The sequence below is a fragment of the Salmo salar genome, chromosome 24, assembly GCF_965601325.2.
Source record: "Salmo salar chromosome 24, fSalSal1, whole genome shotgun sequence".
Taxonomy (NCBI): Eukaryota; Metazoa; Chordata; class Actinopteri; order Salmoniformes; family Salmonidae; genus Salmo; species Salmo salar.
The window spans coordinates 37,762,501-37,790,280 of NC_138314.1; the positions used below are offsets into that span (position 1 = coordinate 37,762,501).

At 44.3% G+C, this 27,780-nt stretch overlaps 1 protein-coding gene across 1 annotated transcript in view; it reads left to right on the forward strand.

Annotated features, from left to right (window-relative positions):
• Positions 1-27,780, forward strand: part of LOC106585809 (adhesion G-protein coupled receptor V1) — a 236,869-nt gene that overhangs the window by 57,126 nt on the left and 151,963 nt on the right. Inside the window, exons 23-42 of the mRNA XM_014172457.3 lie at positions 1-47; positions 499-692; positions 1,134-1,263; positions 1,534-1,614; positions 2,217-2,356; positions 2,991-3,603; positions 7,637-7,852; positions 8,008-8,223; positions 13,531-13,775; positions 13,925-14,106; positions 14,889-15,706; positions 15,795-16,004; positions 19,512-19,642; positions 19,753-19,852; positions 20,195-20,374; positions 22,634-22,803; positions 24,699-24,786; positions 25,973-26,051; positions 26,421-26,559; positions 26,878-27,019. The exon at positions 1-47 is cut by the window's left edge and continues 134 nt beyond it. Of these exons, the coding sequence (XP_014027932.3) occupies positions 1-47; positions 499-692; positions 1,134-1,263; positions 1,534-1,614; positions 2,217-2,356; positions 2,991-3,603; positions 7,637-7,852; positions 8,008-8,223; positions 13,531-13,775; positions 13,925-14,106; positions 14,889-15,706; positions 15,795-16,004; positions 19,512-19,642; positions 19,753-19,852; positions 20,195-20,374; positions 22,634-22,803; positions 24,699-24,786; positions 25,973-26,051; positions 26,421-26,559; positions 26,878-27,019 (4,121 nt within the window). The remainder of the gene's footprint in view (positions 48-498; positions 693-1,133; positions 1,264-1,533; positions 1,615-2,216; positions 2,357-2,990; positions 3,604-7,636; positions 7,853-8,007; positions 8,224-13,530; positions 13,776-13,924; positions 14,107-14,888; positions 15,707-15,794; positions 16,005-19,511; positions 19,643-19,752; positions 19,853-20,194; positions 20,375-22,633; positions 22,804-24,698; positions 24,787-25,972; positions 26,052-26,420; positions 26,560-26,877; positions 27,020-27,780) is intronic.

Below are 27,780 nucleotides of genomic sequence, written 5' to 3' on the forward strand. Positions count from 1 at the left end.
CAACTCAGCTACCAGAGTCACCGTCATGGCCAGCGACCATCCCTATGGTGCAGGGAGAGACACACACACCCCTGTGCCACCCCAGTAGAACCTCAAACTGATTTTCACATCAAACTGCCTAATGCCAATTCTCGTGCAGAGTACATGAATCAAGAACTGCAGATATCTGTAAAAACACATAGTTGACAAACACAAGAAGTTCTGCTTATAATCTGTAGGAAATTGGTTCAGTTTTTGGCATAATGTAAAAACATAATGTAAAAACATAATGTAAAAACACTGTAGCAAACTGCTGTTGATGTGAGTCAATCATCAACTGATGATATGCATTTGTCACAGACACAATTAGATCACTCATAGTTATGGATGTTCCCGTGTTATGAATGTATCAGTAATATGTCATGTATTGATCCCCTCGCTGATCATCTCTGACCAGGCTTATTGTTCTATGAAGCTAGATGAGCAGCTGTTGTGAGTACTGGTCTCCCTCTCTCCCAGGTCTGCTCCAGTTCCAGCCGAGACTGCCGGCTGAGGGCATAATCCGCCCGGCAACAGAGCCTGCCCACATCACGGTCAACGAGGATGATGGCGAGGTTCGCCTGCTGGTGGCCAGGGCCCAAGGCCTCCTGGGAAGAGTCATGGTCGGCTATAGGACCTCACCGTTTACCGCTGCCAGCCCCGAGGACTATGAGGTCATTTCCTGCCATCCTTGTACTGTAGATCAGCATCTCAGACAGACACAGGGATGGATGGTCACTTGACCATTTTTCAAAAAAATATCCTAATACATGAATGATGCATGATTTATGATTTAGGAATGTGTGTTTAGGTAGGATTTTACCCATAAGAACGTCCTATTCGATCCTTATACTTGGCTATCTGCTGCCCTTTTATTTTGAAAAGATTAAGAGAATAATAAGGCTTACACTACATAATGTTTGAGTCACTAGACTAACTCCTTTGATGACTAGTTAATAGGTTGTCACTAGACTAACTCCTTTGATGACTAGTTAATAGGTTGTCACTAGACTAACTCCTTTGATGTCTGTTTGATAGTGAGCTTGTGCTATCTCCCCAAGCTAACCCCTTGTTCCCTACCTACTCTGCCTGCACCTGTTCCATGGCCCATACAGGACTCAGACGGCATGCTAGACTTCTTGCCAGGAGAACGCTTCAAGTACATCAGTGTGACCGTCATAGACAACACCGTCCCTGAGTTGGACAAGGTGTTCAGAGTGGAGCTCTACAACCCTGACGGAGGAGGTAAAACAAATACCATTGGTTGATTGATTGATTGATTGATCGTCCAATTGGTGCTGATCTTCTTACCACCTCTTCTCTTGTTTCTGATCATTGTAAATAGTCCACCTTCCTATCCTGTAATCATATCTTTCAGTGTTTCCCATCCCTGAAATCCTGCTCTAACTGATCCTTTGCCTGTGTTCTACAACTTTGTGTGCTCCCGTGTGCTCCCGTGTGCTGTACTCCCCAATTATCCCCACTACTCTGGTGTGCTCCTGTGTGCTCCCAAAGTGGGTCAGTTCCTTCGAAGTGAAGGCAGTGGCAGTGGAGAAAGTGACACTGACTTCTTCCTCTTGTCCTCTCACCACCGTGGTAAGACCACCTCCCCTACACCTCCCCCCAAATACCTCCCATCCTTTTAGACTGTCCCTCTCCTCCTAAGCATATGTATATATTGTTGGGAGAGGTGTTAAGTCCTCTGTAGTTCTTACCCTACTCTGATAAGGCCAGGCTCTGTGTGTGTTTGCACGCTTGCGTGCATGCACTTGTATTTGCGTGCTTACGCCTCAATGTGTACCTTTGTGTGTGTGTGTGGAATTAAAATTTCAATGGGTCCAGTGAGCAGTGACCGGGGAAAGGGATGTGGGAAAAGCAAATAGGCATTCTATTGAGATGAGGGCAGCAGTGGTAAGTGGTTAACAGAAAATGTCCCAGATCCCAGGGATCATTGTTTCTCTGTAGGGGTTCACCCTCTCCCTTATTAAAAACCCACAATGCACTGCAGTGTTCAGGATTAGCATTTCAAGAGGATCAATAGGATTCAATTGGAATTCAGTTCTACACAATGTGACACAATAGGAAGCAGGCATTGATTTTAGCTATGAAAATAATGACAGGGTTTACAGTGTGTGCTACTCTCCTGGCTGTCACACGTTGTGATGTCCCTATAGTTAAACACCTGTATGTCTTTCTAGCCAGCTTGGGAGTTGCCTCCCATATCACTGTGACCATCGCTGCCTCTGACGACGCACATGGAGTGTTTCAGTTCAGCCTGGACTCTCTGTCTGTCAATGGCACCGAGCCTGAGGAGGGGCGCAGCACTGTGCTGCTGCAGGTCAGTGTGTGTTTCTGTGTGTATCTCTGTGTTTCAGTCTGTGTTTCAGTGTGTGTATCTCTGTGTTTCAGTGTGTGTGTCTCTGTGTGTATCTCTGTGTTTCAGTGTGTGTATCTCTGTGTTTCAGTGTGTGTGTCTCTGTGTGTATCTCTGTGTTTCAGTGTGTGTATCTCTGTGTTTCAGTGTGTGTGTCTCTGTGTGTATCTCTGTGTTTCAGTCTGTGTTTCAGTGTGTGTATCTCTGTGTTTCAGTGTGTGTGTCTCTGTGTGTATCTCTGTGTTTCAGTCTGTGTTTCAGTGTGTGTATCTCTGTGTTTCTACGTGTGTGTCTCTGTGTGTATCTCTGTGTTTCAGTGTGTGTATCTCTGTGTTTTAGTGTGTGTATCTCTGTGTTTCAGTGTGTGTGTCTCTGTGTGTATCTCTGTGTTTGTGTGTGTTTGTGTAACTCTGTGTTTCAGTGTGTGTCTCTGTGTGAATCTCTGTGTTTCAGTGTGTGTTTCAGTGTGTATCTCTGTGTTTGTGTGTGTTTGTGTATCTCTGTGTTTCAGTGTGTGTATGTGTATGTGTCTCTGTGTGTTTCAGTGTGTGTGTGTTTACTCTACTCTCTCTCTGGGCCCCCCCTCTAACCATCTCAGGTGATGCGGTTGTTCGGTGCCTTGTCCAACGTAACTGTATTCTGGGAGGCTGATGTCAGCTCTGAGGAAGACCTCATCAGCAGGGCCGGGAACCTCACCTTCCACGTGGGCCAGACCAGGGGGGAGATTGAGCTCCAGGTGGCCCAGGACGAGGTGCCGGAGCTGGACAAGAGATTCGGTGTGTCCCTAGTCAACGTCTCCCATGGGCGTCTGAGTGTGAGGACTGAGGCCACTGTGACCGTGCTGGCCAGTGACGACCCCTATGGAGTGTTTGTGTTCTCGGAGAGCAGCAGGCCGGTCCGCCTACCTGAGGGCCACACTCTGGTCACCCTCACCATCTACAGGCAGAGGGGGCTGATGGGAAGGGTGCGCGTGACGTACGGGACCCTGAGTGAGGCTGACGCCGCCCCCTTCTTGACCCCGGGGGTGGGCCGGGCCAATGAGGGGAATGATTTTGTCCCCCTCCTGGAGTCGGTGGTGTTTGCAGCCAATCAGAGTGAGGCTAAAGTAACCCTTCGAGTGCTGGATGATGAAGAGCCTGAGAGGGATGAGTCTGTATTCATGGAGCTGATCAGTGTCAATCTCATAGGAGGAGGACAGCATGAGAGATTAAGTAAATCACTGCAACATGTTCACATCACAACTATGAATATCCAGCCTTATACATGGTCAACATACGATATATTTATATATACACACACATACATACATATACACACACATGTGTATATATATATATATATATATATATATATATATATATATATATATATATATATATATATATATACACACATATATATATATATATATATATATATATATATTTATACACAACTTTGTGTGCTCCCGCTACACACAAACACAAACACACATACACTATATATACAAAAACTATAAACTATCGTTCAAAAGTTTGGGGTCACTGAGAAATGTCCTTGTTTTTGAAAGAAAAGCACATTTTTTGTCCATTAAAATAACATCAAATTGATCAGAAATACAGTGCAGACATTCTTAATGTTGTAAATGATTATTGTAGCTGGAAACAGCAGATGTTTTATGGATAATCCACATAGACGTACAGAGGCCCATTATCAGCAACCATCACTACTGTGTTCCAATGGCACGTTGTGTTAGCTAATCCAAGTTTATCATTTTAAAAGCTTAATTGATCATTAGAAAACCCTTTTGCAATTATGTTAGCACAGCTGAAAACTTTTGTGCTGATTAAAGAAGCAATCAAACTGGCCTTCTTTAGACTAGTTGAGTATCTGGAGCATCAGCATTTGTGGATTCTTGTTCTGAGAAATGAAGGTTATTCCATGCGATAAATTGCCAAGAAACTGAATATCTCAAAGAACTCTGTGTTCTACTCCCTTCACAGAACAGAGCAAACTGGCTCTAACCAGAATAGAAAGAGGTGTGGGAGGCCCCGGTGCACAACTGAGCAAGAGGACAAATACATTAGAGTGTCTAGTTTGAGAAACAGACGCCTCACAAGTCCTCAACTGGCAGCTTCATTAAATAGTACCCGCAAAACACCAGTCTCAACGTCAACAGTGAAGAGGCGACTCCGAGATGCTGGCCTCTGTACGCCTATGTAGATATTCCCTTAAAAATCTGCCGTTTCCAGCCACATTGTCATTTACTACATAAACAATGTCTACACTGTATTTCTGATCAATTTGATGTTATTTTAATTGGCAACATTTTTTCTTTTCTTTCAAAAACAGGAACATTTCTAAGTGACCCCAAACTTTTGAACGATAGTGTACATACACTATATATACACACTATATATACATACTATATATACATACATTCACTATATATATGTACGCTATATATACATTCACTATATATATGTACGCTATATATACCTACACTATATATATATATATATATATATATATATATATATATATATATATATATATATATATATATTTAAACACTATATATACATACAGTTGAAGTTGGAAGTTTACATACACTTAGGTTGGAGTCATTAAACCTCGTTTTTCAACCACTCTACAAATTTCTTGTTAACAAACCATAGTTTTGGAAAGTCGGTTAGGACATCTACTTTGTGCATGACACAAGTAATTTTTCCAACAATTGTTTACAGACAGATTATTTACTTATAATTCACTGTATCACAATTCCAGCGGGTAATTTACATAATTTGAGTCAATTGGAGGTGTACCTGTGAATGTATTTCAAAGCCTACCTTCAAACTCAGTGCCTCTTTGCTTGACATCATGGGAAATTTAAAATAAATCAGCCAAGACCTCAGAAAATAAATTGTAGACCTCCACAAGTCTGGTTCATTCTTGGGAGCAATTTCCAAACGCCTAAAGGTACCACGTTCATCTGTACAAACAATAGTACGCAAGTATAAACACCATGGGACCACACAGCCGATATACCGCTTAGGAAGGAGACGCGTTCTGTCTCCTAGTGATGAACGTACTTTGGCGTGAAAAGTGCAAATCAATCCCAGAAAAACAGCAAAGGACCTTGTGAAGATGCTGGAGGAAAACCGTACAAAAGTATCTATATCCACAGTAGAACGAGTCCTGTATCGACATAACCTCAAAGGTCGCTCGGCAAGATAGAAGACACTGCTCCAAAACCACCATAAAAAAGCCAGACTATAGTTTGCAACTGCACATGGGGACAAAGATCATACTTTTTGGAGAAATGTCCTCAGGTTTGATATAACAAAAATAGAACTGTTTGGCCATAATGACCATTCTTATGTTTGGAGGAAAAAGGGGGAAGCTTGCAAGCCAAAGAATACCATCCCAACCGTGAAGCATGGGGGTGGCAGCATCATGTTGTAGGGGTGCTTTGCTGCAGGAGGGACTAGTGCACTTCACAAAATAGATGACATCACGAGGGAGGGAAATTATGTGGATATATTGAAGCAACATCTCAAAACATCAGTCAGAAAGTTAAAGCTTGGTCGCAAATGGGTCTTCCAAATGGACAATGACCCCAAGCATACTTCCAAAGTTGTGGCAACATGGCTTAAGTACAACAAAGTGAAGATATTGGAGTGGCCATCACAAATCCCTGACCTCAGTTACATGAAAGAAATAAAAGCTGAAATAAATCATTCTCTCTACTATTATTCTGACATTTCACAATCTTAAAATAAAATGGTGATCCTAACTGACCTAACACAGGGACTTTTTACTAGGATTAAATGTCAGGAATTGTGAAAAACTGAGTTTAAATGTATTTGGCTAAGGTGTATGTAAACTTCCGACTTCAACTGTTCACTATATATACTAAAGTATGTGGACACCCCTTCAAATTAGTGGATTCGGCTATTTCAGCCACACCCGTTGCTGACAGGTGTATAGAATCAAGCACACAGCCATGCAATCTCCATAGACATACATTGGCAGTAGAATGGCCTTACTGAAGAGCTTATTGACTTTCAATGTGGCACCGTCATAGGATGCCACCTTTCCAACAAGTCAGTTTGTCAAATTTCTGTCCTGCTACAGCTGCCCCGGTCAACTGTAAGTGCTGATATTGTGAAAACGTCTAGAAGCAACAACGGCTCAACCACAAAGTGGTAGACCACACAGGCTCACAGAATGGGACGACTAATGCTGAAGCGTATGAAACTCGTCTGTCCTCGGTTGCAACACTCACTACCGAGTTCCAAACTGCCTCTGGAAGCAACGTCAGCACAATACCTGTTCATCGGGAGCTTCAAGAAATTGGTTTCCGCAGCCGGGTTCTCCATGCACAATGCCAAGCATCGTCTGGAGTGTTGTAAAGCTCGCCGCCATTGTAAATAAGAATTTGTTCTTAACTGATTTGCCTAGTTAAATAAAAGGTTAACATTTTTTTATTTAAAAATCATTTAAAAAAGCTTGCCGCCATTGGACTCTGGAGCAGTGGAAACGCGTTTTCTGGAGTGAGGAATCACTCTTCACCATCTGGCAGTCCGACGGAAAAATCTGGGTTTAGCAGATGCCAGGAGAACGCTACCTGCCCGAATGCATAGTGCCAACTGTAAAGTTTGATAGAGGAGGAATAATTGTCTGGGACTTTTTCATGGTTCGGGCTAGGCCCCTTAGTTCCAGTGAAGGGAAATCTTAATGCTACAGCATACAATAACATTCTAGACTATTCTGTGCTTCCAACTTTGTGGCAACAGTTTGGGGAAGGCCCTTTCCTTTTATTTCAGCATGACAATGCCCCCATGCACAAAGCGAGGTCTATACAGAAATGGTTTGTCGAGATCGGTGTGGAAGAACTTGACTGGCCTGCACAGAGTAGTGACCAAAGTAATGACCCAATCGAAAACCTTTGGGATGAATTGGAACGCCGACTGCGAGCCAGGCCTGATCGCCCAACATCAGTGCCCGACCTCACTAATGCTCTTGTGGCTGAATGGAAGCAAGTCCCTGCAGCAATGTTCCAACATCTAGTGAAAAGCCTTCCCTGAAGAGTGGATGCTGTTGAAGCAGCAAAGGGGGGACCAACTCCATATTAATGCCCATGATTTTGGAATGAGATGTTCGAAGAGCAGGTGTCCACATACTTTTGGTCATGTAGTGTATGCAGCTGGACTAGGGATATAGTTTTTTTGTCAAACCATACAAGTTTCTTCTCTTTCCTAGTTGCCCAGTCTCCTCGTCTTGGTCCGAAGGCAGAGATCGTGGCCCAGGTCATAGTAGAGGCCAGTGATGACGCCTTTGGGTTTCTGCAGCTGTCCGCCCCTGCCGTCAACGTGGCCGAGAACTATGTTGGACCCATTATCAATGTCACACGCATTGGGGGGATTTTTGCTGACGTGTCTGTGAAGTTCAGGGCTGTACCAATGACTGCCAGAGTTGGTCAGTGTGGTCTACATCATCTCAATAGTATCGATAGTGTCTCATATAAACTGTATAGCAGGGACTGTGTGTGTGGGTGGGTGTGTGTGCATGTGTGCGCACGCAAAGTGTATGTATCAAATTGTGTGTGTCTAACAATGTGTGTGTCAACCCAGGTGACGACTACAGCGTAGCGTCCTCTGACGTGGTTCTCCTGGAGGGGGAGACCAGTAAGCCAGTTCCCATCTACATCATCGACGATGTGATTCCTGAGCTGGAGGAGACCTTCCGCATCGAGTTGCTCAACGTCACCACAGGGGGTGCTAAACTGGGGGTGCTCACCCGCACCATCATCACCATCCTGCCCTCTGACGACCCGTTTGGGGCCTTTGGTTAGCTCACTTCTCAATCCTCTCCCACACAGACATGCCCTCACGTACGTGCATGTAGTCAATATAGTTCTAGAATGTACAGATGCTCATTCAAATCAGTTTACAGTACATGCACAATGACTGACTACATTAGCCAATAATCTATTGTGTTTTTGTCTAAAAGAGCCCAATGAAAAATCCTGCATTGTTCCTTTATTAGTAAATGACCCATTAGACCTCATCAAAGTACTGTTTGTGTTCCCTAGTATTTCAGACTGCTAACCCCTAACCCTAGTATTTCAGACTGCTAACCCCTAACCCTAGTATTTCAGACTGCTAACCCCTAACCCTAGTATTTCAGACGGCTAACCCCCAACCCTAACCCTAGTATTTCAGACGGCTAACCCCTAACCCTAGTATTTCAGACTGCTAACCCCTAACCCTAGTATTTCAGACGGCTAACCCCCAACCCTAACCCTAGTATTTCAGACGGCTAACCCCTAACCCTAGTATTTCAGACTGCTAACCCCTAACCCTAGTATTTCAGACTGCTAACCCCTAACCCTAGTATTTCAGACGGCTAACCCCCAACCTTAACCCTAGTATTTCAGACGGCTAACCCCTAACCCTAGTATTTCAGACGGCTAACCCCCAACCCTAACCCTAGTATTTCAGACGGCTAAACCCTAACCCTAGTATTTCAGACTGCTAACCCCCAACCCTAACCCTAGTATTTCAGACGGCTAACCCCTAACCCTAGTATTTCAGACGGCTAACCCCTAACCCTAGTATTTCAGACTGCTAACCCCTAACCCTAGTATTTCAGACTGCTAACCCCTAACCCTAGTATTTCAGACTGCTAACCCCTAACCCTAGTATTTACATTTACATTTTACATTTTAGTCATTTAGCAGACGCTCTTATCCAGAGCGACTTACAGTAGTGAATGCATACATTTCATTTAATACATTTTTTTATTTTTATTTTTTTTGTTCCCGTACTGGTCCCCCGTGGGAATCGAACCCACAACCCTGGCGTTGCAAACACCATGCTCTACCAACTGAGCCACACGGGACCTAGTATTTCAGACTGCTAACCCCTAACCCTAGTATTTCAGACGGCTAACCCCCAACCTTAACCCTAGTATTTCAGACGGCTAACCCCTAACCCTAGTATTTCAGACTGCTAACCCCTAACCCTAGTATTTCAGATGGCTAACCCCTAACCCTAGTATTTCAGACTGCTAACCCCTAACCCTAGTATTTCAGACTGCTAACCCCTAACCCTAGTATTTCAGACTGCTAACCCCTAACCCTAGTATTTCAGACTGCTAACCCCTAACCCAAGTATTTCAGACTGCTAACCCCTAACCCTAGTATTTCAGACTGCCTACCCCCAACCCTAACCCTAGTATTTCAGACTGCTTATCCCTAGCCCTAGTATTTCAGACTGCTAACCCCTAACCCTAACCCTAGTATATCAGACTGCTAACCCCAACCCTAGTATTTCAGACTGCTAACCCCTAACCCTAGTATTTCAGACTGCTAACCCCAACACTAGTATTTCAGACTGCTAACCCCTAACCCTAGTATTTCAGACTGCTAACCCCTAACCCTAGTATTTCAGACTGCTAACCCCTAACCTTAGTATTTCAGACGGCTAACCCCTAACCCTAGTATTTCAGACTGCTAACCCCTAACCCTAACCCTAGTATTTCAGACTGCTAACCCCTAACCCCAACCCTAACCGTAGTATTTCAGATGGCTAACCCCTAACCCTAGTATTTCAGACTGCTAACCCCTAACCTTAGTATTTCAGACGGCTAACCCCTAACCCTAGTATTTCAGATGGCTAACCCCTAACCCTAGTATTTCAGACGGCTAACCCCTAACCTTAGTATTTCAGACTGCTAACCCCTAACCTTAGTATTTCAGACGGCTAACCCCTAACCCCTAACCCTAGTATTTCAGACTGCTAACCCCTAACCCTAGTATTTCAGATGGCTAACCCCTAACCCTAGTATTTCAGACGGCTAACCCCTAACCTTAGTATTTCAGACTGCTAACCCCTAACCTTAGTATTTCAGACGGCTAACCCCTAACCCCTAACCCTAGTATTTCAGACTGCTAACCCCTAACCCTAGTATTTCAGACTGCTAACCCCTAACCTTAGTATTTCAGACGGCTAACCCCTAACCCCTAACCCTAGTATTTCAGACTGCTAACCCCTAACCTTAGTATTTCAGACGGCTAACCCCTAACCCCTAACCCTAGTATTTCAGACTGCTAACCCCTAACCTTAGTATTTCAGACGGCTAACCCCTAACCCCTAACCCTAGTATTTCAGACTGCTAACCCCTAACCTTACTATTTCAGACGGCTAACCCCTAACCCCTAACCCTGGTATTTTAGACGGCTAACCCCTAACCCTAACCCTAGTATTTCAGACGGCTAACCCCTAACCTTAGTATTTCAGACGGCTAACCCCTAACCCTAGTATTTCAGACTGCTAACCCCTAACCCTAGTATTTCAGACTGCTAACCCCTAACCTTAGTATTTCAAATGGCTAACCCCTAACCCTAACCCTAGTATTTCAGACGGCTAACCCCTAACCCTAGCATTTCAGACGGCTAACCCCTAACCCTAGTATTTCAGACGGCTAACCCCTAACCCTAACCTTAGTATTTCAGACTGCCAACCCCTAACCCTAGTATTTCAGACTGCTAACCCCTAACCTTAGTATTTCAGATGGCTAACCCCTAACCCTAACCCTAGTATTTCAGACGGCTAACCCCTAACCCTAGTATTTCAGACGGCTAACCCCTAACCCTAGTATTTCAGACTGCTAACCCCTAACCCTAGTATTTCAGACTGCTAACCCCTAACCCTAGTATTTCAGACGGCTTACCCCCAACCCTAACCCTAGTATTTCAGACTGCTAACCCCTAACCCTAGTATTTCAGACTGCTAACCCCTAACCCTAGTATTTCAGACTGCTAACCCCCAACCCTAACCCTAGTATTTCAGACGGCTAACCCCTAACCCTAGTATTTCAGACGGCTAACCCCTAACCCTAGTATTTCAGACTGCTAACCCCTAACCCTAGTATTTCAGACTGCTAACCCCTAACCCTAGTATTTCAGACTGCTAACCCCTAACCCTAGTATTTTAGATGGCTAACCCCTAACCCTAGTATTTCAGACTGCTAACCCCTAACCTTAGTATTTCAGACGGCTAAACCCTAACCCTAGTATTTTAGATGGCTAACCCCTAACCCCTAACCCTAGTATTTCAGACTGCTAACCCCTAACCCTAGTATTTTAGATGGTTAACCCCTAACCCTAGTATTTCAGACGGCTAACCCCTAACCCTAGTATTTCAGACGACTAACCCCTAACCTTAGTATTTCAGACGGCTAACCCCTAACCCCTAACCCTAGTATTTCAGACTGCTAACCCCTAACCTTAGTATTTCAGACGGCTAACCCCTAACCCTAGTATTTCAGACGGCTAACCCCTAACCCTAGTATTTCAGACTGCTAACCCCTAACCTTAGTATTTCAGACGGCTAACCCCTAACCCCTAACCCTAGTATTTCAGACTGCTAACCCCTAACCTTAGTATTTCAGACGGCTAACCCCTAACCCCTAACCCTAGTATTTCAGACTGCTAACCCCTAACCTTAGTATTTCAGACGGCTAACCCCTAACCTTAGTATTTCAGACGGCTAACCCCTAACCCTAGTATTTCAGACTGCTAACCCCTAACCCTAGTATTTCAGACTGCTAACCCCTAACCTTAGTATTTCAGATGGCTAACCCCTAACCCTAACCCTAGTATTTCAGACGGCTAACCCCTAACCCTAGTATTTCAGACTGCTAACCCCTAACCCTAGTATTTCAGACTGCTAACCCCTAACCCTAGTATTTCAGACTGCTAACCCCTAACCCTAGTATTTCAGACTGCTAACCCCTAACCCTAGTATTTCAGACGGCTAACCCCTAACCCTAGTATTTCAGACGGCTAACCCCTAACCCTAACCTTAGTATTTCAGACTGCTAACCCCTAACCCTAGTATTTCAGACTGCTAACCCCTAACCTTAGTATTTCAGATGGCTAACCCCTAACCCTAACCCTAGTATTTCAGACGGCTAACCCCTAACCCTAGTATTTCAGACGGCTAACCCCTAACCCTAACCTTAGTATTTCAGACTGCTAACCCCTAACCCTAGTATTTCAGACTGCTAACCCCTAACCCTAGTATTTCAGACTGCTAACCCCTAACCCTAGTATTTCAGATGGCTAACCCCTAACCCTAGTATTTCAGACTGCTAACCCCTAACCCTAGTATTTCAGACTGCTAACCCCTAACCCTAGTATTTCAGACGGCTTACCCCCAACCCTAACCCTAGTATTTCAGACTGCTAACCCCTAACCCTAGTATTTCAGACTGCTAACCCCCAACCCTAGTATTTCAGACAGCTAACCCCTAACCCTAACCTTAGTATTTCAGACTGCTAACCCCTAACCCTAGTATTTCAGACTGCTAACCCCTAACCCTAGTATTTCAGACTGCTAACCCCTAACCCTAGTATTTCAGATGGCTAACCCCTAACCCTAGTATTTCAGACTGCTAACCCCTAACCCTAGTATTTCAGACTGCTAACCCCTAACCCTAGTATTTTAGATGGCTAACCCCTAACCCTAGTATTTCAGACTGCTAACCCCTAACCCTAGTATTTCAGACGGCTAACCCCTAACCCTAGTATTTCAGACGGCTAAACCCTAACCCTAGTATTTCAGACTGCTAACCCCTAACCTTAGTGTTTCAGACTGCTAACCCCTAATCTTAGTATTTCAGACGGCTAAACCCTAACCCTAGTATTTTAGATGGCTAACCCCTAACCCCTAACCCTAGTATTTCAGACGGCTAACCCCTAACCCTAGTATTTTAGATGGCTAACCCCTAACCTTAGTATTTCAGACGGCTAACCCCTAACCCTAGTATTTCAGACTGCTAACCCCTAACCCTAGTATTTCAGACGGCTAACCCCTAACCTTAGTATTTCAGACGGCTAACCCCTAACCTTAGTATTTCAGACTGCTAACCCCTAACCCTAGTATTTCAGACGGCTAACCCCTAACCCTAGTATTTCAGACGGCTAACCCTAGTATTTCAGACTGCTAACCCCTAACCTTAGTATTTCAGACGGCTAACCCCTAACCCTAACCCTAGTATTTCAGACGGCTAACCCCTAACCCTAGTATTTCAGACGGCTAACCCCTAACCCTAGTATTTCAGACGGCTAACCCCTAACCCTAACCCTAGTATTTCAGGCTGCTCCTGTCACCATAGAGGAGCCTGGGGTGAACTCATTCCAGGTGACACTGCCCATCGTGCGAAACGCTGGAGCCATAGGGACTGTGGTTGTCCAGTGGCGAGCCACGGTGAACAGCAGAGCAGCAGTAGGGGACCTCCAGCATGCGTCAGGAGAGGTCACCTTCGCGCCAGGAGAAACTATGAAGACGTTGAAAGTTGAGGTCCTAGCAGACGATGTGCCCGAAATTGAGGAAGTAAGAAACACAATCGTATTTTCTCACATTGTTGTTATTTTTTGCCAAACAAGGGCTTTGTATCATAATATATGCTATATAATATATAGCCCTATAATACAATAATTTAACACATGCCATTTTTCCTCTAAACGTTCTGTGCTTTTCAGATAATCAAGGTGGAATTGACTGGTGCCACTAATGGAGGAAACATTGGAAGAGACAAAACAGTCAATATCATTGTCCCAGCCAATGACAACCCGTATGGGACGGTCTACTTTGAACAGTCTGTGTATCAAGTGCAGGAACCTCTCGAGGGAATTTTTGTTGCCAACATTACTGTCCGTCGAAGGTTTGTCCTTTAGTTCAGTATACATGATTTCTATCCTCTTGCAGTATTATTGCAGGTCCTTTATGGCAGTGAAATTACATATTGCTAATTTTCTGTTCTTTGACTTGGAATGCTCAACTAACTCTCTCTCCCTCTCTCTCTTTCATCTCAACTAACTCTCTCTCCCTATCTCTGTCCTTCATCTCAACTAACTCTCTCTCCTTCTCTCTGCCCTTCATCTCAACTCTCTCTCCCTCTCTCTGTCCTTCATCTCAACTAACTCTCTCTCCCTCTCTCTGTCCTTCATCTCAACTTACTCTCTCTCCCTATCTCTGTCCTTCATCTCAACTAACTCTCTCTCCCTATCTCTGTCCTTCATCTCAACTAACTCTCTCTCCTTCTCTCTGCCCTTCATCTCAACTAACTCTCTCTCCCTCTCTCTGTCCTTCATCTCAAATAACTCTCTCTCCCTCTCTCTGTCCTTCATCTCAACTTACTCTCTCTCCCTATCTCTGTCCTTCATCTCAACTAACTCTCTCTCCCTATCTCTGTCCTTCATCTCAACTAACTCTCTCTCCCTCTCTCTGTCCTTCATCTCAACTTACTCTCTCTCCCTCTCTCTGTCCTTCATCTCAACTTACTCTCTCTCCCTCTCTCTGTCCTTCATCTCAACTTACTCTCTCCCTCTCTCTGTCCTTCATCTCAACTTACTCTCTCTCCCTCTCTCTCCTTCATCTCAACTTACTCTCTCTCCCTCTCTCTCTCCTTCATCTTAACTCTGTCTCTCTCACTCATCTTGTCAGTGGTGGTCATTTTGGCCGACTGGAGGTCCTCTACAGCACCTCAGAGATAGACATAGTGAGCATGGCCCAGACAGAAGGCCAGAACCTGCTGTTGTACTACAGCCCCCCGGTGTCAGGAGTACCCTCTGGCGCCCCCCGCAGGCCAGTCAACATCAGCTCCCAGGGGGACCCCCTGGTTGTCTGTGCTGCTGCCTGCCTGAGGGAGAGGGCCTGCCAGTCCTTCTCCCTGTCTCCTCCTGGGGGATCTTCCCCCATGGCCTCCTGCACCTGGGTGACCAGCGGGGCCGCCCAGCTGACCGCGTCCGCCCAGACCCTCACCTACACCAAAAACACCACGGCCACCGTCGCTCTCTTCAGCTCGCAGGCCGTGGCGGGGAGCGACTACACTACGACAGCACAGACAGCCATCTTGGAGGACGGCTCAGGTGAAGCCAACCTGACTGTGCCCATTCTGACGGACAAACTCCCCGAAATGGACGAGAGCTTCTCCATCCGCATCCTGAAGGTGGTGCTGGTGAACTTGACCGTGGCTCAGAAGAACCTGCCCTCCATAGGGCATCCGGACAAGGCAGTGGTCACAATAGGCATGAATGGGGATGCCTTTGGGGTGTTTCTCATCTACAGCCTCAGCCCTAATGCTACACAGGACGGGCTCTATCTGGAGGTGAGGGAGGAGCCACGTGTGTCAGTACCCCTGGTCATAGAGAGGAGGGGGGGCAGCCTAGGGCAGGTGACTGTGGAGTGGAGGTTCGTGGGTGGAATGGCTACACCAGGCACTGACTTCACCGGGACTGGAGAAACACTTGTCTTTGCCGATGGTAGGTTTGAAATCTAGTACTACAGAAGGCTTTTTGGATATGAATGCATTTTTTGATATGCAGTATATTGTGTTCCCTCCATCCCAAGGCGATTTTAAGAAGAACATTGAGATAGTGATCGTGGATGATTTGGAGCCTGAGGACAGCGAGACCCTGATGGTTGGCTTGGTGAAGACTGCAGGAGGCAGCCGGATCCTGCCCAGCTCAGACACGGTCACCATCATCATCCTGGCTAACGACAACGTGGCTGGGGTGGTGGGCTTCCACTCAGCCTCACGCTCTGTCATCGCCAGAGAGGGTGAGTGTTGTAGAGAGGCCCCTGTCAGTCACTTTAATGAAGCAAGCCTCAACGTTAATCACTCTGTCAATTATTATTATGTCTCTGCAACGAGCCAGTTTGCCCAGCAGACACTAATGACAAAATAGCCTCCCCTGATAGTAACGATATTAACACCTGTCAAAATGCAACCATTTCGTACCGGAATAAGCTGAACATTGCATTTCTCTTCTGTTGATTATCATGGATTTATGATCATACATTCATAAAAGTGCTGTTTGTAAAGGTCACCACCGCTACCATAGCTCAATGCAGTTACCATAGCTCAATGCAGTTACCATAGCTCAACACCGTTACCATAGCTCAACACCGCTACCATAGCTCATCACCGCTACCATAGCTCAACACCACTACCATACATCAACACAGTTACCATATATCAACACAGTTACCATACATCAACACAGTTACCATAGCTCAACACCGCTACCATAGCTCAACACTGCTACCATAGCTCAACACTGCTACCATAGCTCAACACCACTACCATAGCTCAACACCACTACCATAGCTCAACACCACTACCATAGCTCAACACCGCTACCATACATCAACACAGTTACCATACATCAACACAGTTACCATACATCAACACAGTTACCATACATCAACACAGTTACCATAGCTCAACACCGCTACCATAGCTCAACACCGCTACCATAGCTCAACACAGTTACCATAGCTCAACACCACTACCATAGCTCAACACAGTTACCATAGCTCAACACCACTACCATAGCTCAACACCGCTACCATAGCTCAACACAGTTACCATAGCTCAACACCGCTACCATAGCTCAACACCACTACCATAGCTCAACACAGTTACCATCGCTCAACACAGCTACCATAGCTCAACACCGCTACCATAGCTCAACACCGCTACCATAGCTCAACACCGTTACCATAGCTCAACACCGCTACCATAGCTCAACACCACTACCATAGCTCAACACAGTTACCATCGCTCAACACAGCTACCATCGCTCAACACAGCTACCATACGGCAAAACAGCGACCATAGCTCAACCTCATTCAACACAGCTGTCGTACGGCAACGCAGTTACCATAGCTCAACCTCATTCACCACAGCTACCATACCGCAAACACAGTTACCATAGTTTAACACAGCTACCATAGCTCAACCTCATTCAACACAGCTACCATACCGCAAACACAGTTACCATAGCTCAACCTCATTCAACACAGCTACCATACCGCAAACACAGTTACCATAGCTTAACACAGCTACCATAGCTCAACCTCATTCAACACAGCTACCATACCGCAAACACAGTTACCATAGCTTAACACAGCTACCATAGCTCAACCTCATTCAACACAGCTACCATACCGCAAACACAGTTACCATAGCTTAACACAGCTACCATAGCTCAACCTCATTCAACACAGCTACCATACCGCAAACACAGTTACCATAGCTCAACCTCATTCAACACAGCTACCATACCGCAAACACAGTTACCATAGCTCAACCCAGTTACCATAGCTTAACACAGCTACCAACCTCATTCATCACAACCAGTTAATTAATGAAGGAATGCAGCAGGTAGTGGGAGGAGCATGTGGCAGTAGGTGGTTCATGTAGTTAGTTCCAGGTATAGCTCATTGGGCATGCATGACAGAGCTCTTCCACTCTTATCTGTGGCGAATCCTTACACCACTTACTGATATAATGAGTCTCTGAAGCACCTACGGTAGCTAAGGAAGGTCCTTCATATTGCCCTCGTCAAGTCCTATATCCTGGTCTACTAATCTGAAACAGCGGACTATGGCTAACATTTGCGCAATGAAATGGCAATGAGAAATAACCTTGACATTAGAAATAAACAGGAAGGCATCCTATATAATCAAATGCAAGTTCCAAATACTGCCTCTCATCACATGCATCACACAGTTTACTAAACCCATGTTGAACAATAGTCTCCTTATAATCAGTGGTGTGGAATCTACTAAATATAGTTTACCACGCTACCAATTACTTCATACTGGAAGAAGTTAAGTTACATTTAAGCTCCTCTTAAAGTGGCAATCAGCAGTTGAAACAATAACAAAGCTGAGGGATAGGGCTGGAAAAGTCTAACCACTCTCAAATTCATGAACAGAGCTATGTATGCAAGGACTGACCATGATATCCAAATTATAGTTTTAACCCTGTTTTGAGGCTATATAGTGTTGTTTACATTTACTTTGTTTACAAACATTGAAAACAAGCTTATATGTTGGGTTCTGATGGGGTACGACAGTTGAACTAAGCTCATAAGGCATTTCTAATTGATATTTTTCAGGAATCAATGGGCTATATGTCATTCATTCAGAAGTCCGAAAATGGAAGAAGCTACTGCAGATTGCCTGTTTAAGAAACATACAGTTTACTGAACTAAAGTCACTTTGAAATAGTAGTTCACTACATCCAAACTACTTCATCATATTTAAATGTGAAATGTCATAGACTACAAATTGCAAAAACAGATCACTCTGGAGTCAGATGATAACAGAATGTCTAATTTAGCTATTTAACAATGTTTCAAATGAGAATAAAGCAGGTCTCATGTTTTATTTTATTTAATTTTTGCAAAACAATGTAGTGTGTAGTTCCAGTAGTTAGCTACAACACTACTTGGCAACAAAGTAATTAACTACTGAAAACACTAACAAGATTACAATTTAGTTCAACTACCACCAAGCTACTGCAAAATGGAGTTAAATGTAGTTCACTACTCCCCAACACTGCTTATAATGCACATTGTTAAGGAAAAGTTTTAAATTAGCATGTGCTATTTTGCATGATAAATGTTTCTCCACATTTATTATCTTAAAAGGTGACTAACGTGTGTGTGTGTGTGTGTGTGTGTGTGTGTGTGTGTGTGTGTGTGTGTGTGTGTGTGTGTGTGTGTGTGTGTGTGTGTGTGTGTGTGTGTGTGTGTGTGTGTGTGTGTGTGTGTGTGTGTGTGTGTGTGTGCGCAGTGGTGTAAAGTAAAAATACTTAAAACATTTTTGGGGGGTATCTGTACTTTACTTTATTATTTATATGTTTGACTACTTCTACTTCACTACATTCCTAAAGAAAATATTGTACTTTTTACTCCATACATTTTCTCTGACACCGAAAAGTACTCGTTACATTGTCGAATGTTTAGCAGGACAGGAAAATTGTCAAATTCACACTTATCAAGAGAACATCCCTTGTCATCCTTTACTGCTTCTGATCTGGCGGACTCACTAAACACAAATGCTTGGTTTGTAAATTGTGTCTGAGTATTGGAGATACTTACTGATATTTTATTTGAGTCATTTTCTATTAATGCATCTTTACTTTTACTCAAGTATGACAGCTGAGTACTTTTTCAACCACTGTGTGTGCATGTGTTTGTGTGCGTCCGTTCGTCCGTGTGTGTGTGCGCTTGCGTGCGTCCGTTCGTCCATGTGTGTATGTGTGTGTTGTAGGGGAGAGGCTGTCCCTGCTGGTGATCAGGACAGCTCCCGGGCTGGGGAACATCACAGTAGACTGGACCATCCAAGGACCCCGCGTTGCCAGGACCTTCACACCCACCTCAGGACTACTATTCTTCACTGGGGTAAATGAAACTGACCAAGTTGCTTCCTCTGTTTTACATGGTTTACATGCCATGCACAGTACAAGGTTTATTCGGGTGTATACAGTACGAGCATATTGTCACTCCCACAGGGAACGCTGAACACCACCATAGTCCTCCAGCTGCTTGAAGACTCAACACCTGAGGAGAAGGAGCTGTACAGGGTGATCCTGTCCAACGTCCGCACATATGGTAAATCACCTTCTCTGTCCTCTTCCCATCAATGTACTGAACAGGCACATTTCAAAATCTGTCCTATTATGTACTTGGATCTCTGTTTATGTAACTTCTATTTAACCATTGCGAGTCAGTTAAGAACACTTTTTTATTTACAGTGACGCCCTGGCAATGACTCTATGCAGCATTGATCAGCAATATAGGTTACCATAGCAAAGAGTTAAGTCTGTAAGAGCCCCTAAGGCTGGGGATGAGTTTGACTACTGTTTGTATAGATAGTTTTTGTCAGGCTGGGGATGAGTTTGACTACTGTTTGTATGGATAGTATCCGTCAGTTCTCTTCTCCTTGTCCCTCAGGTGTTCTGGTAACGGGTCACGGAGTGTTGGATGACCAGGGGCGCGAGGCGGTGGTTACCGTGGAGACCAGTGACGGGCCGTTTGGGATGCTTAGCATCGCCCCGTCCTCCCTCAGTCTGACCACGGAGGAGCGCGACGCCACCCTCAACGTCTTCATCAACAGAGAGTTTGGGGCTTCAGGTCAGTCTGGGACCTCAACGTCTTCATCAGCAGAGAATTTTTGGCTTCAGGTCGGTCGTGGATAGGGACTTGGGACTAGTGGCGACAGTTAGTTATCCCTGACCACTTGATCTAAGCAGGAAAAATTCCAGTTCTTAATGATGGGAACAGTTCAGACTATACTGTACATTTGATACATTTTCTCAAAACAACATCAGCCTTTTTGCCGCTTAGGCTGCTCTTATTACTCAGGCAGCAAAAATATATCTGATTGGTCAAAAGACCAATTGGTGGCAAAATATCAGAATTGGACTGCCTGTGTAAATGCAGTTTTGTTCACACATCTAAGTCTGCCAGTAACTGTTATCGTATGTTATGTGATCTCATTGAAAAAGTAATAATGTACAGTACCAGTCAAAAGTTTGGACAAACCTACTCAATCAAGGGTTTTTCTTTATTTTTGCTATTTTCTACGTTGTAGAATAATAGTGAAGACATCAAAACTATGAAATAAAACATATGGAATCATGTAGTAAACAAAAAAGTGTTAAACAAATCAAAATATATTTTTGATTCTTCAAAGTAGCCACCCTTTGCTTTGATGACACTCTTGGCATTCTCTCAACCAGCTACAGCTGGAATGGTTTTCCAACAGTCTTGAAGGAGTTCCCACATATGCTGAGCACTTGTTGGCTGCTTTTCCTTCACTCTGCGGTCCAACTCATCCCAACCCATCTCAGTTGGGTTGAGGTCAGGTGATTGTGGAGGCCAGGTGATCTGATGCAGCACTCCATCACTCTCCTTCTTAGTCAAATAGCCCTAACACAGCCTGGAGATGTGTTGGGTAATTTTCCTGTTGAAAACAGATTATAGTTCCACTAAGCGCAAACCAGATGGGATGGCATATCGCTGCAGAATGCTGTGGTAGCCATGCTGGTTAAATGTGCCTTGAATTCTAAATAAATCACTGACAGTGTCACTAGCAAAGCTCCCCACACCATCACACCTCCTCCTCCATGCTTCACGGTGGGAACCACACATGCGGAGATCATCCGTTCACCTACTCTGCGTCTTACAAAGACACGGCGGTTGGAACCAAAAATCGCAAATTTGGACTCATCAGACTAAAGGACAGATTTCCACCGATCGAATGTCTATTGCGCGTGTTTCTTGGCCCAAGCAAGTCTCTTCTTCTTATTGGTGTCCTTTAGTAGTGGTTTCTTCACAGCAATTCGAACATGAAGGCCTGATTCACGCAGTCTCCTCTGAACAGTTGATGTTGAGATGTGTCTGTTACTTGAACTCTGTGAAGTATTTATTTGGGCAGCAATTTATGAGTCTGGTAACTGTAATGAATTTATCCTCTGCAGCAGAGACAGTTTCATCATAGAGCTTGATGGTTTTTGCGACTGCATTTGAAGAAACATTCAAAGTGATTTAAGTTTTCTGCATTGACTGACCTTCATGTCAAAAATAATGATGGACTGTTGTTTTCATTTTTACATTTTAGTCATTTAGCAGACGCTCTTATCCAGAGCGACTTACAGTAGTGAATGCATACATTTCATTTCATACATATATATTTTTTTTCCTTCTTTTTTTTCTTTTTTTTCTCCGTACTTTTTTCTCTGTTTTCCTTTGCTTATTTGAGCTGTTCTTGCCATAATATGGACTTGGTCTTTTACCAAATAGGGCTATCTTTTGTGTACCACCCCTACCTTGTCACAACACAACTGATTGGCTCAAACGCATTAAGAAGGAAAGAAATTCCACAAATAAATATTTAACAAGGCACAACTGTTAATTGAAATGCATTCCAGGTGACTAACTCATGAAGGGCTCCCGAGTGGTGCAGCGGTCTAAGACACTGCAGCTCAGTGCTTGAGGCGTCACTGCAGATACCCTGGTTCGATTCCAGGCTGTATTACAACCGTCTGTGATTGGGAGTCCCATAGGGTAGGCCGTCATTGTAAATAAGAATTTGTTCTAAACTGACTTCCCTAGATAAATAAAGGTTACAAGCTGGTTGAGAGAATGCCAAGAGTGTGCAAAGCTGTCATTAAGGCGGCTACTTTGAAGAATCTCAAATATAACATATAATTTGGTTAACACTTTTTTGGTTAGTACATGATTCCATATAGTTTTGATGTCTTCACTATTCTTCTACAATGTAGAAAATAGTAAAAATATAGAAAAACCCTGGAATGAGTCGGTGTGTCCAAACTTTTGACTGGTACTGTATGTGTTATCAGTTAAGTATTGTTGTTGTTGTGTTTCCAGGGGTAGTGAATATCAGCTATGAGACGGTCCGAGGATCCCTCCAGGACCTTTCCCAGGTGGAAGGGGGCGGGGCCCTGGCTGAACCAGGACAGGACTTTCTCTCTGTATCGGGCTCAGTGATCCTACAGGATGGACAGATCTCTGTGGCCATCCCTGTCACCATACTGGATGTAAGACCACCACCAGGGCTGTGCTCAATGCCTTTTCAATTTAGTCAATTCAGCAAGTCAACTGAAATTCGTATACCAATATTCCTCAATGCCTCTCTATATATACTGCTCAAAAAAATAAAGGGAACACTTAAATAACACATCCTAGATCTGAATGAAAGAAATAATCTTATTAAATACTTTTTTCTTTACATAGTTGAATGTGCTGACAACAAAATCACACAAAAATAATCAATGGAAATCCAATTTATCAACCCATGGAGGTCTGGATTTGGAGTCACACTCAAAATTAAAGTGGAAAACCACACTACAGGCTGATCCAACTTTGATGTAATGTCCTTAAAACAAGTCAAAATGAGGCTCAGTAGTGTGTGTGGCCTCCACGTGCCTGTATGACCTCCCTACAACGCCTGGGCATGCTCCTGATGAGGTGGCGGATGGTCTCCTGAGGGATCTCCTCCCAGACCTGGACTAAAGCATCCGCCAACTCCTGGACAGTCTGTGGTGCAACGTGGCGTTGGTGGATGGAGCGAGACATGATGTCCCAGATGTGCTCAATTGGATTCAGGTCTGGGGAATGGGCGGGCCAGTCCATAGCATCAATGCCTTCCTCTTGCAGGAACTGCTGACACACTCCAGCCACATGAGGTCTAGTATTGTCTTGTGTTAGGAGGAACCCAGGGCCAACCGCACCAGCATATGGTCTCACAAGGGGTCTGAGGATCTCATCTCGGTACCTAATGGTAGTCAGGCTACCTCTGGTGAGCACATGGAGGGCTGTGCGGCCCCCCAAAGAAATGCCAGACCCACACTATGACTGACCCACCGCCAAACCGGTCATGCTGGAGGATGTTGCAGGCAGCAGAACGTTCTCCATGGCTTCTCCAGACTCTGTCACGTCTGTCACGTGCTCAGTGTGAACCTGCTTTCATCTGTGAAGAGCACAGGGCGCCAGTGGCAAATTTGCCAATCTTGGTGTTCTCTGGCAAATGCCAAACGTCCTGCACGGTGTTGGGCTGTAAGCACAACCCCCACCTGTGGACGTCGGGCCCTCATACCACCCTCATGGAGTCTGTTTCTGACCATTTGAGCAGACACATGCACATTTGTGGCCTGCTGGAGGTCATTTTGCAGGGCTCTGGCAGTGCTTCTCCTGCTCCTCCTTGCACACAGGCGGAGGTAACGGCCCTGCTGCTGGGTTGTTGTCCTCCTACGGCCTCCTCCACGTCTCCTGATGTACTGGCCTGTCTCCTGGTAGCGCCTCCATGCTCTGGACACTACGCTGACAGACACAGCAAACCTTCTTGCCACAGCTTGCATTGATGTGCCATCCTGGATGAGCTGCACTACCTGAGCCACTTGTGTGGGTTGTAGACTTTGTCTCATGCTACCACTAGAGTGAAAGCACCGCCAGCATTCAAAAGTGACCAAAACATCAGCCAGGAAGCATAGGAACTGAGAAGTGGTCTGTGGTCACCACCTGCCGAACCACTCCTTTATTGGGGGTGTCTTGCTAATTGCCTATAATTTCCACCTGTTGTCTATTCCATTTGCACAACAGCATGTGAAATTTATTGTCAATCAGTGTTGCTTCCTAAGTGGACAGTTTGTTTTCACAGAAGTGTGATTGACTTGGAGTTACATTGTGTTGTTTAAGTGTTCCCTTTATTTTTTTGAGCAGTGTATTTTGGGGGAATTGGAATTGTTGTTAACTTACAGAATTGACTGAATTGAAGTGGAATCTAACCCAACTCTGGCCCACACAGGAAACTTCTCTCATTTGGCTCTGTTGGTGCTCTGGAAGGCTTGTAGATGTGTATGGATTTCATTGGACTTTTCATACAGTATAAATGTAGGCTATATGTCATACAAATTGTATATGTTTATTTTTCCAGGATGACATCCCTGAGTTGGAGGAATTTTTCCTGGTCAACGTAACGTCGGCAGTACTCATCACCACCCTCAGACCTGGTCCTAAACTAGGTACGCTGGGTTTGGCATAGTCCCAAATGGACAACTATGTAAATCACAAAGCATTCTAAATGTGCATTTTCCCACAGAGATCCTACAAATCACTGGGTTTTCCAACTATTCCCTTGTGCGTTCTGTTGTCTGCCATCATTTTATAAATGGGTAACTTAAGAAAATGATGAGTAGACAGAATACTAAACAGACTGGAGAGACACAGGCCCATCTGCCAGCACTCAGTGGCTACGCTTCTTATGATTGATATCTCCCTTGAGGGGTCGTTTGGGTCGAGCTGAAAAACGCTGTGTGGTGAGAAATGGGACAGCCAAACCAAATGCTTTAAATGGCCCTCATAGAGCCTGTGCCCAGAGTGACTGACAGACAGACAGACGGAGACGGACAGATGGAGACGGACAGATGGAGACGGACAGAGAGACGGAGACCGACAGAGAGACGGAGACCGACAGAGAGACGGAGACCGACAGTGAAATACAGACAGACAGACAGACAGACAGACAGACAGACAGACAGACAGACAGACAGACAGACAGACAGACAGACAGACAGACAGACAGACAGACAGACAGACAGACAGACAGACAGACAGACAGACAGACAGACAGACAGACAGCGCTACTAAGGACATTATAAATAAGTCAACACATACTCTGACTCTCAGCTGCATGTGAGAAGTGAGTGTCCCTCATCTCCAGTTCTATTAGAATGGTTAACTGACAACTTCATGAAAATCATGTGCACACTTCAATGGGGGCAGAGAATCTGGATGGCCAGATAGCTAGCAACAATGACAATAACTTTTATCTTGTTCTTGATACCATGTCTTGTTTTGAGGTATTTGTCCTGACTAATATGGCAAAACAATCTCTAGCTAGCTAACCAACAACTGTAATGATGTATTTGAGAGACAACAGGTGCTCATTGTGCAAATTAATGTATGTTTTCAACAAACATTGGAGATGAAATATAGTTTACGTGTTGTCAACGATCTAAGTCAACTACGTCGGTTTTGTTGCTGAACAACCAACCCGTCTATGTAGCGTTTTTAGATGCTCTGGCCCAGCTTTTCAGGTCATAGTGTTCATGCTGAAGATAATGCTAGTTTTTGAATGATAATATTACTTGAACAAGACTTTAGCACATGAGGTACCCTTCCTATTGTAATGTTGCCTTTCCTCTTCAGATACACATGGTTTGGTGGCAGAAATCAGCATTGCTGCCAATGATGGAATTCGAGGTGTCATTGAATGGACAAATACTAAGTAAGTGGCTCCGCCTTTCATTGTGATTTTTGTCTTACCTCTACAACATGTAGTCTGGTTCTGAAAGCACTACACTCAGAAACACTCTGCTCTGTATAATTCACCCTCCCACTGACACTGTTGCTTGTTTGGGAAAAGCCCACACTGCTCCCCTTCTTCAGTAGGATGTCTGTTTTTCTGTCCCCTTTCATGACTGTCAATTAATAAATCACCCAAGTCACTAAAACACAGGGATCCTTATTCTCATTTACATGTACATTGTAGTCATTTACTGAGGCAGACGTTCTTATCCAGAGAGACTTACAGTTAGTGCATTCAACCTCAGGTGGCAGACACTTGTGATGTTTGGCTGTGTGTTTTTCCTTGTAGCTTTGAGGTGAATGAGACCATGGGTATGCTGAACCTGGTGGTCTACAGGAGCTCAACGACCTACGGAAACGTGTCACTCTTCTTCTACACTCAGAACCTGGAAGGTCAGCTGGGTCTGGACTACAATGCCACACCATCGGTGAGGCCACGCCCCTAACACACTAAACCGCCAATCAGAGTTCTTAAATAATGTACAGCCAGGGGCGTGCTCAGCAAGACACAATGTTTTGGAACGTTCAGATATAAAAGATGCTATGTAGAACAAACATGCCTCTCTGACGTACACTCTGTTCGTGGTATTTCCATCTGCAGCGTTTGACAACTTTTGGCTATTGAACATGGTCCAGGAGTTTTCCCTGACCAGGTGATCTGACCTGGGAAAACTCTGGGCCCCAACAATGAGACTAAACACATGCTCTATTGTGAGTTCATACAGTACCTTTTGTTTGTTCTTTAGATGCTCCACTTCGCTGATGGCGAGAGGCATCAGTTTGTTGAGGTGCAGATCATTGATGACGTCATCCCAGAGGGAGCTGAAAGGTTCCAGCTCATTCTGGCTAATCCATCATCTGGACTAAAGCTGGGAGCCAATACCACAGGTAGGATGTGCTGGAAGCCTGTAGCATCATGCACATTCACTAAACCTGTTTTCAGTGGTGGAAAAAGTACCCAATTGTCATATTTCAGTAAAAGTAAAGGTACCTTAATAGTAAAAGTGAAAGTCACCCATAAAATACTACTTGAGTAAAAGTCTAAAAGTATTTGGTTTAAATATGCTTAAGTATTAAAAGTAAATGTAATTTCTCAAATATACTTAAGTATCAAAAGTAAAAGTATACATATTTTCAAATTCCTTATGTAAAGCAAACCAGACGGCACCATTTCCTTGTTTTTTTTTATTATGGATAGCCAGGAGCACACTCCAACACTTTGACACGTTATAAATGAAGCATTTGTGTTTAGTGAGTCCACCAGATCAGAGGCAAAAGGGATGACCAGGGATGTTCTCTTGATAAATGCATGAATTTGACAATTTTCCGGTCTTGCTAAGGATTAAAAATGTAACGAGTACTTTTTTTGGTGTCAGGGAAAATGTATGGAGTAAAAAGTACATTATTTTCTTTAGGAGTAAAGTAAAAGTTGTCAAAAATATAAATAGAAAAGTACAGATACCCCACAAAAATGCTTAAGTCTTAAGTCTTTACACCACTTCCTGTTTTATATTGTGTTGAAGGTACTTTTTGTAAAGTCTACGTCAGTGTTTCCCAACTCTAGTCCTCCAGTACCCCCAACAGTACACATTTTTGGTGTTGCCCCGGACAAACATACCTGATTCAACTTGTCAACTAATCATCAGGCC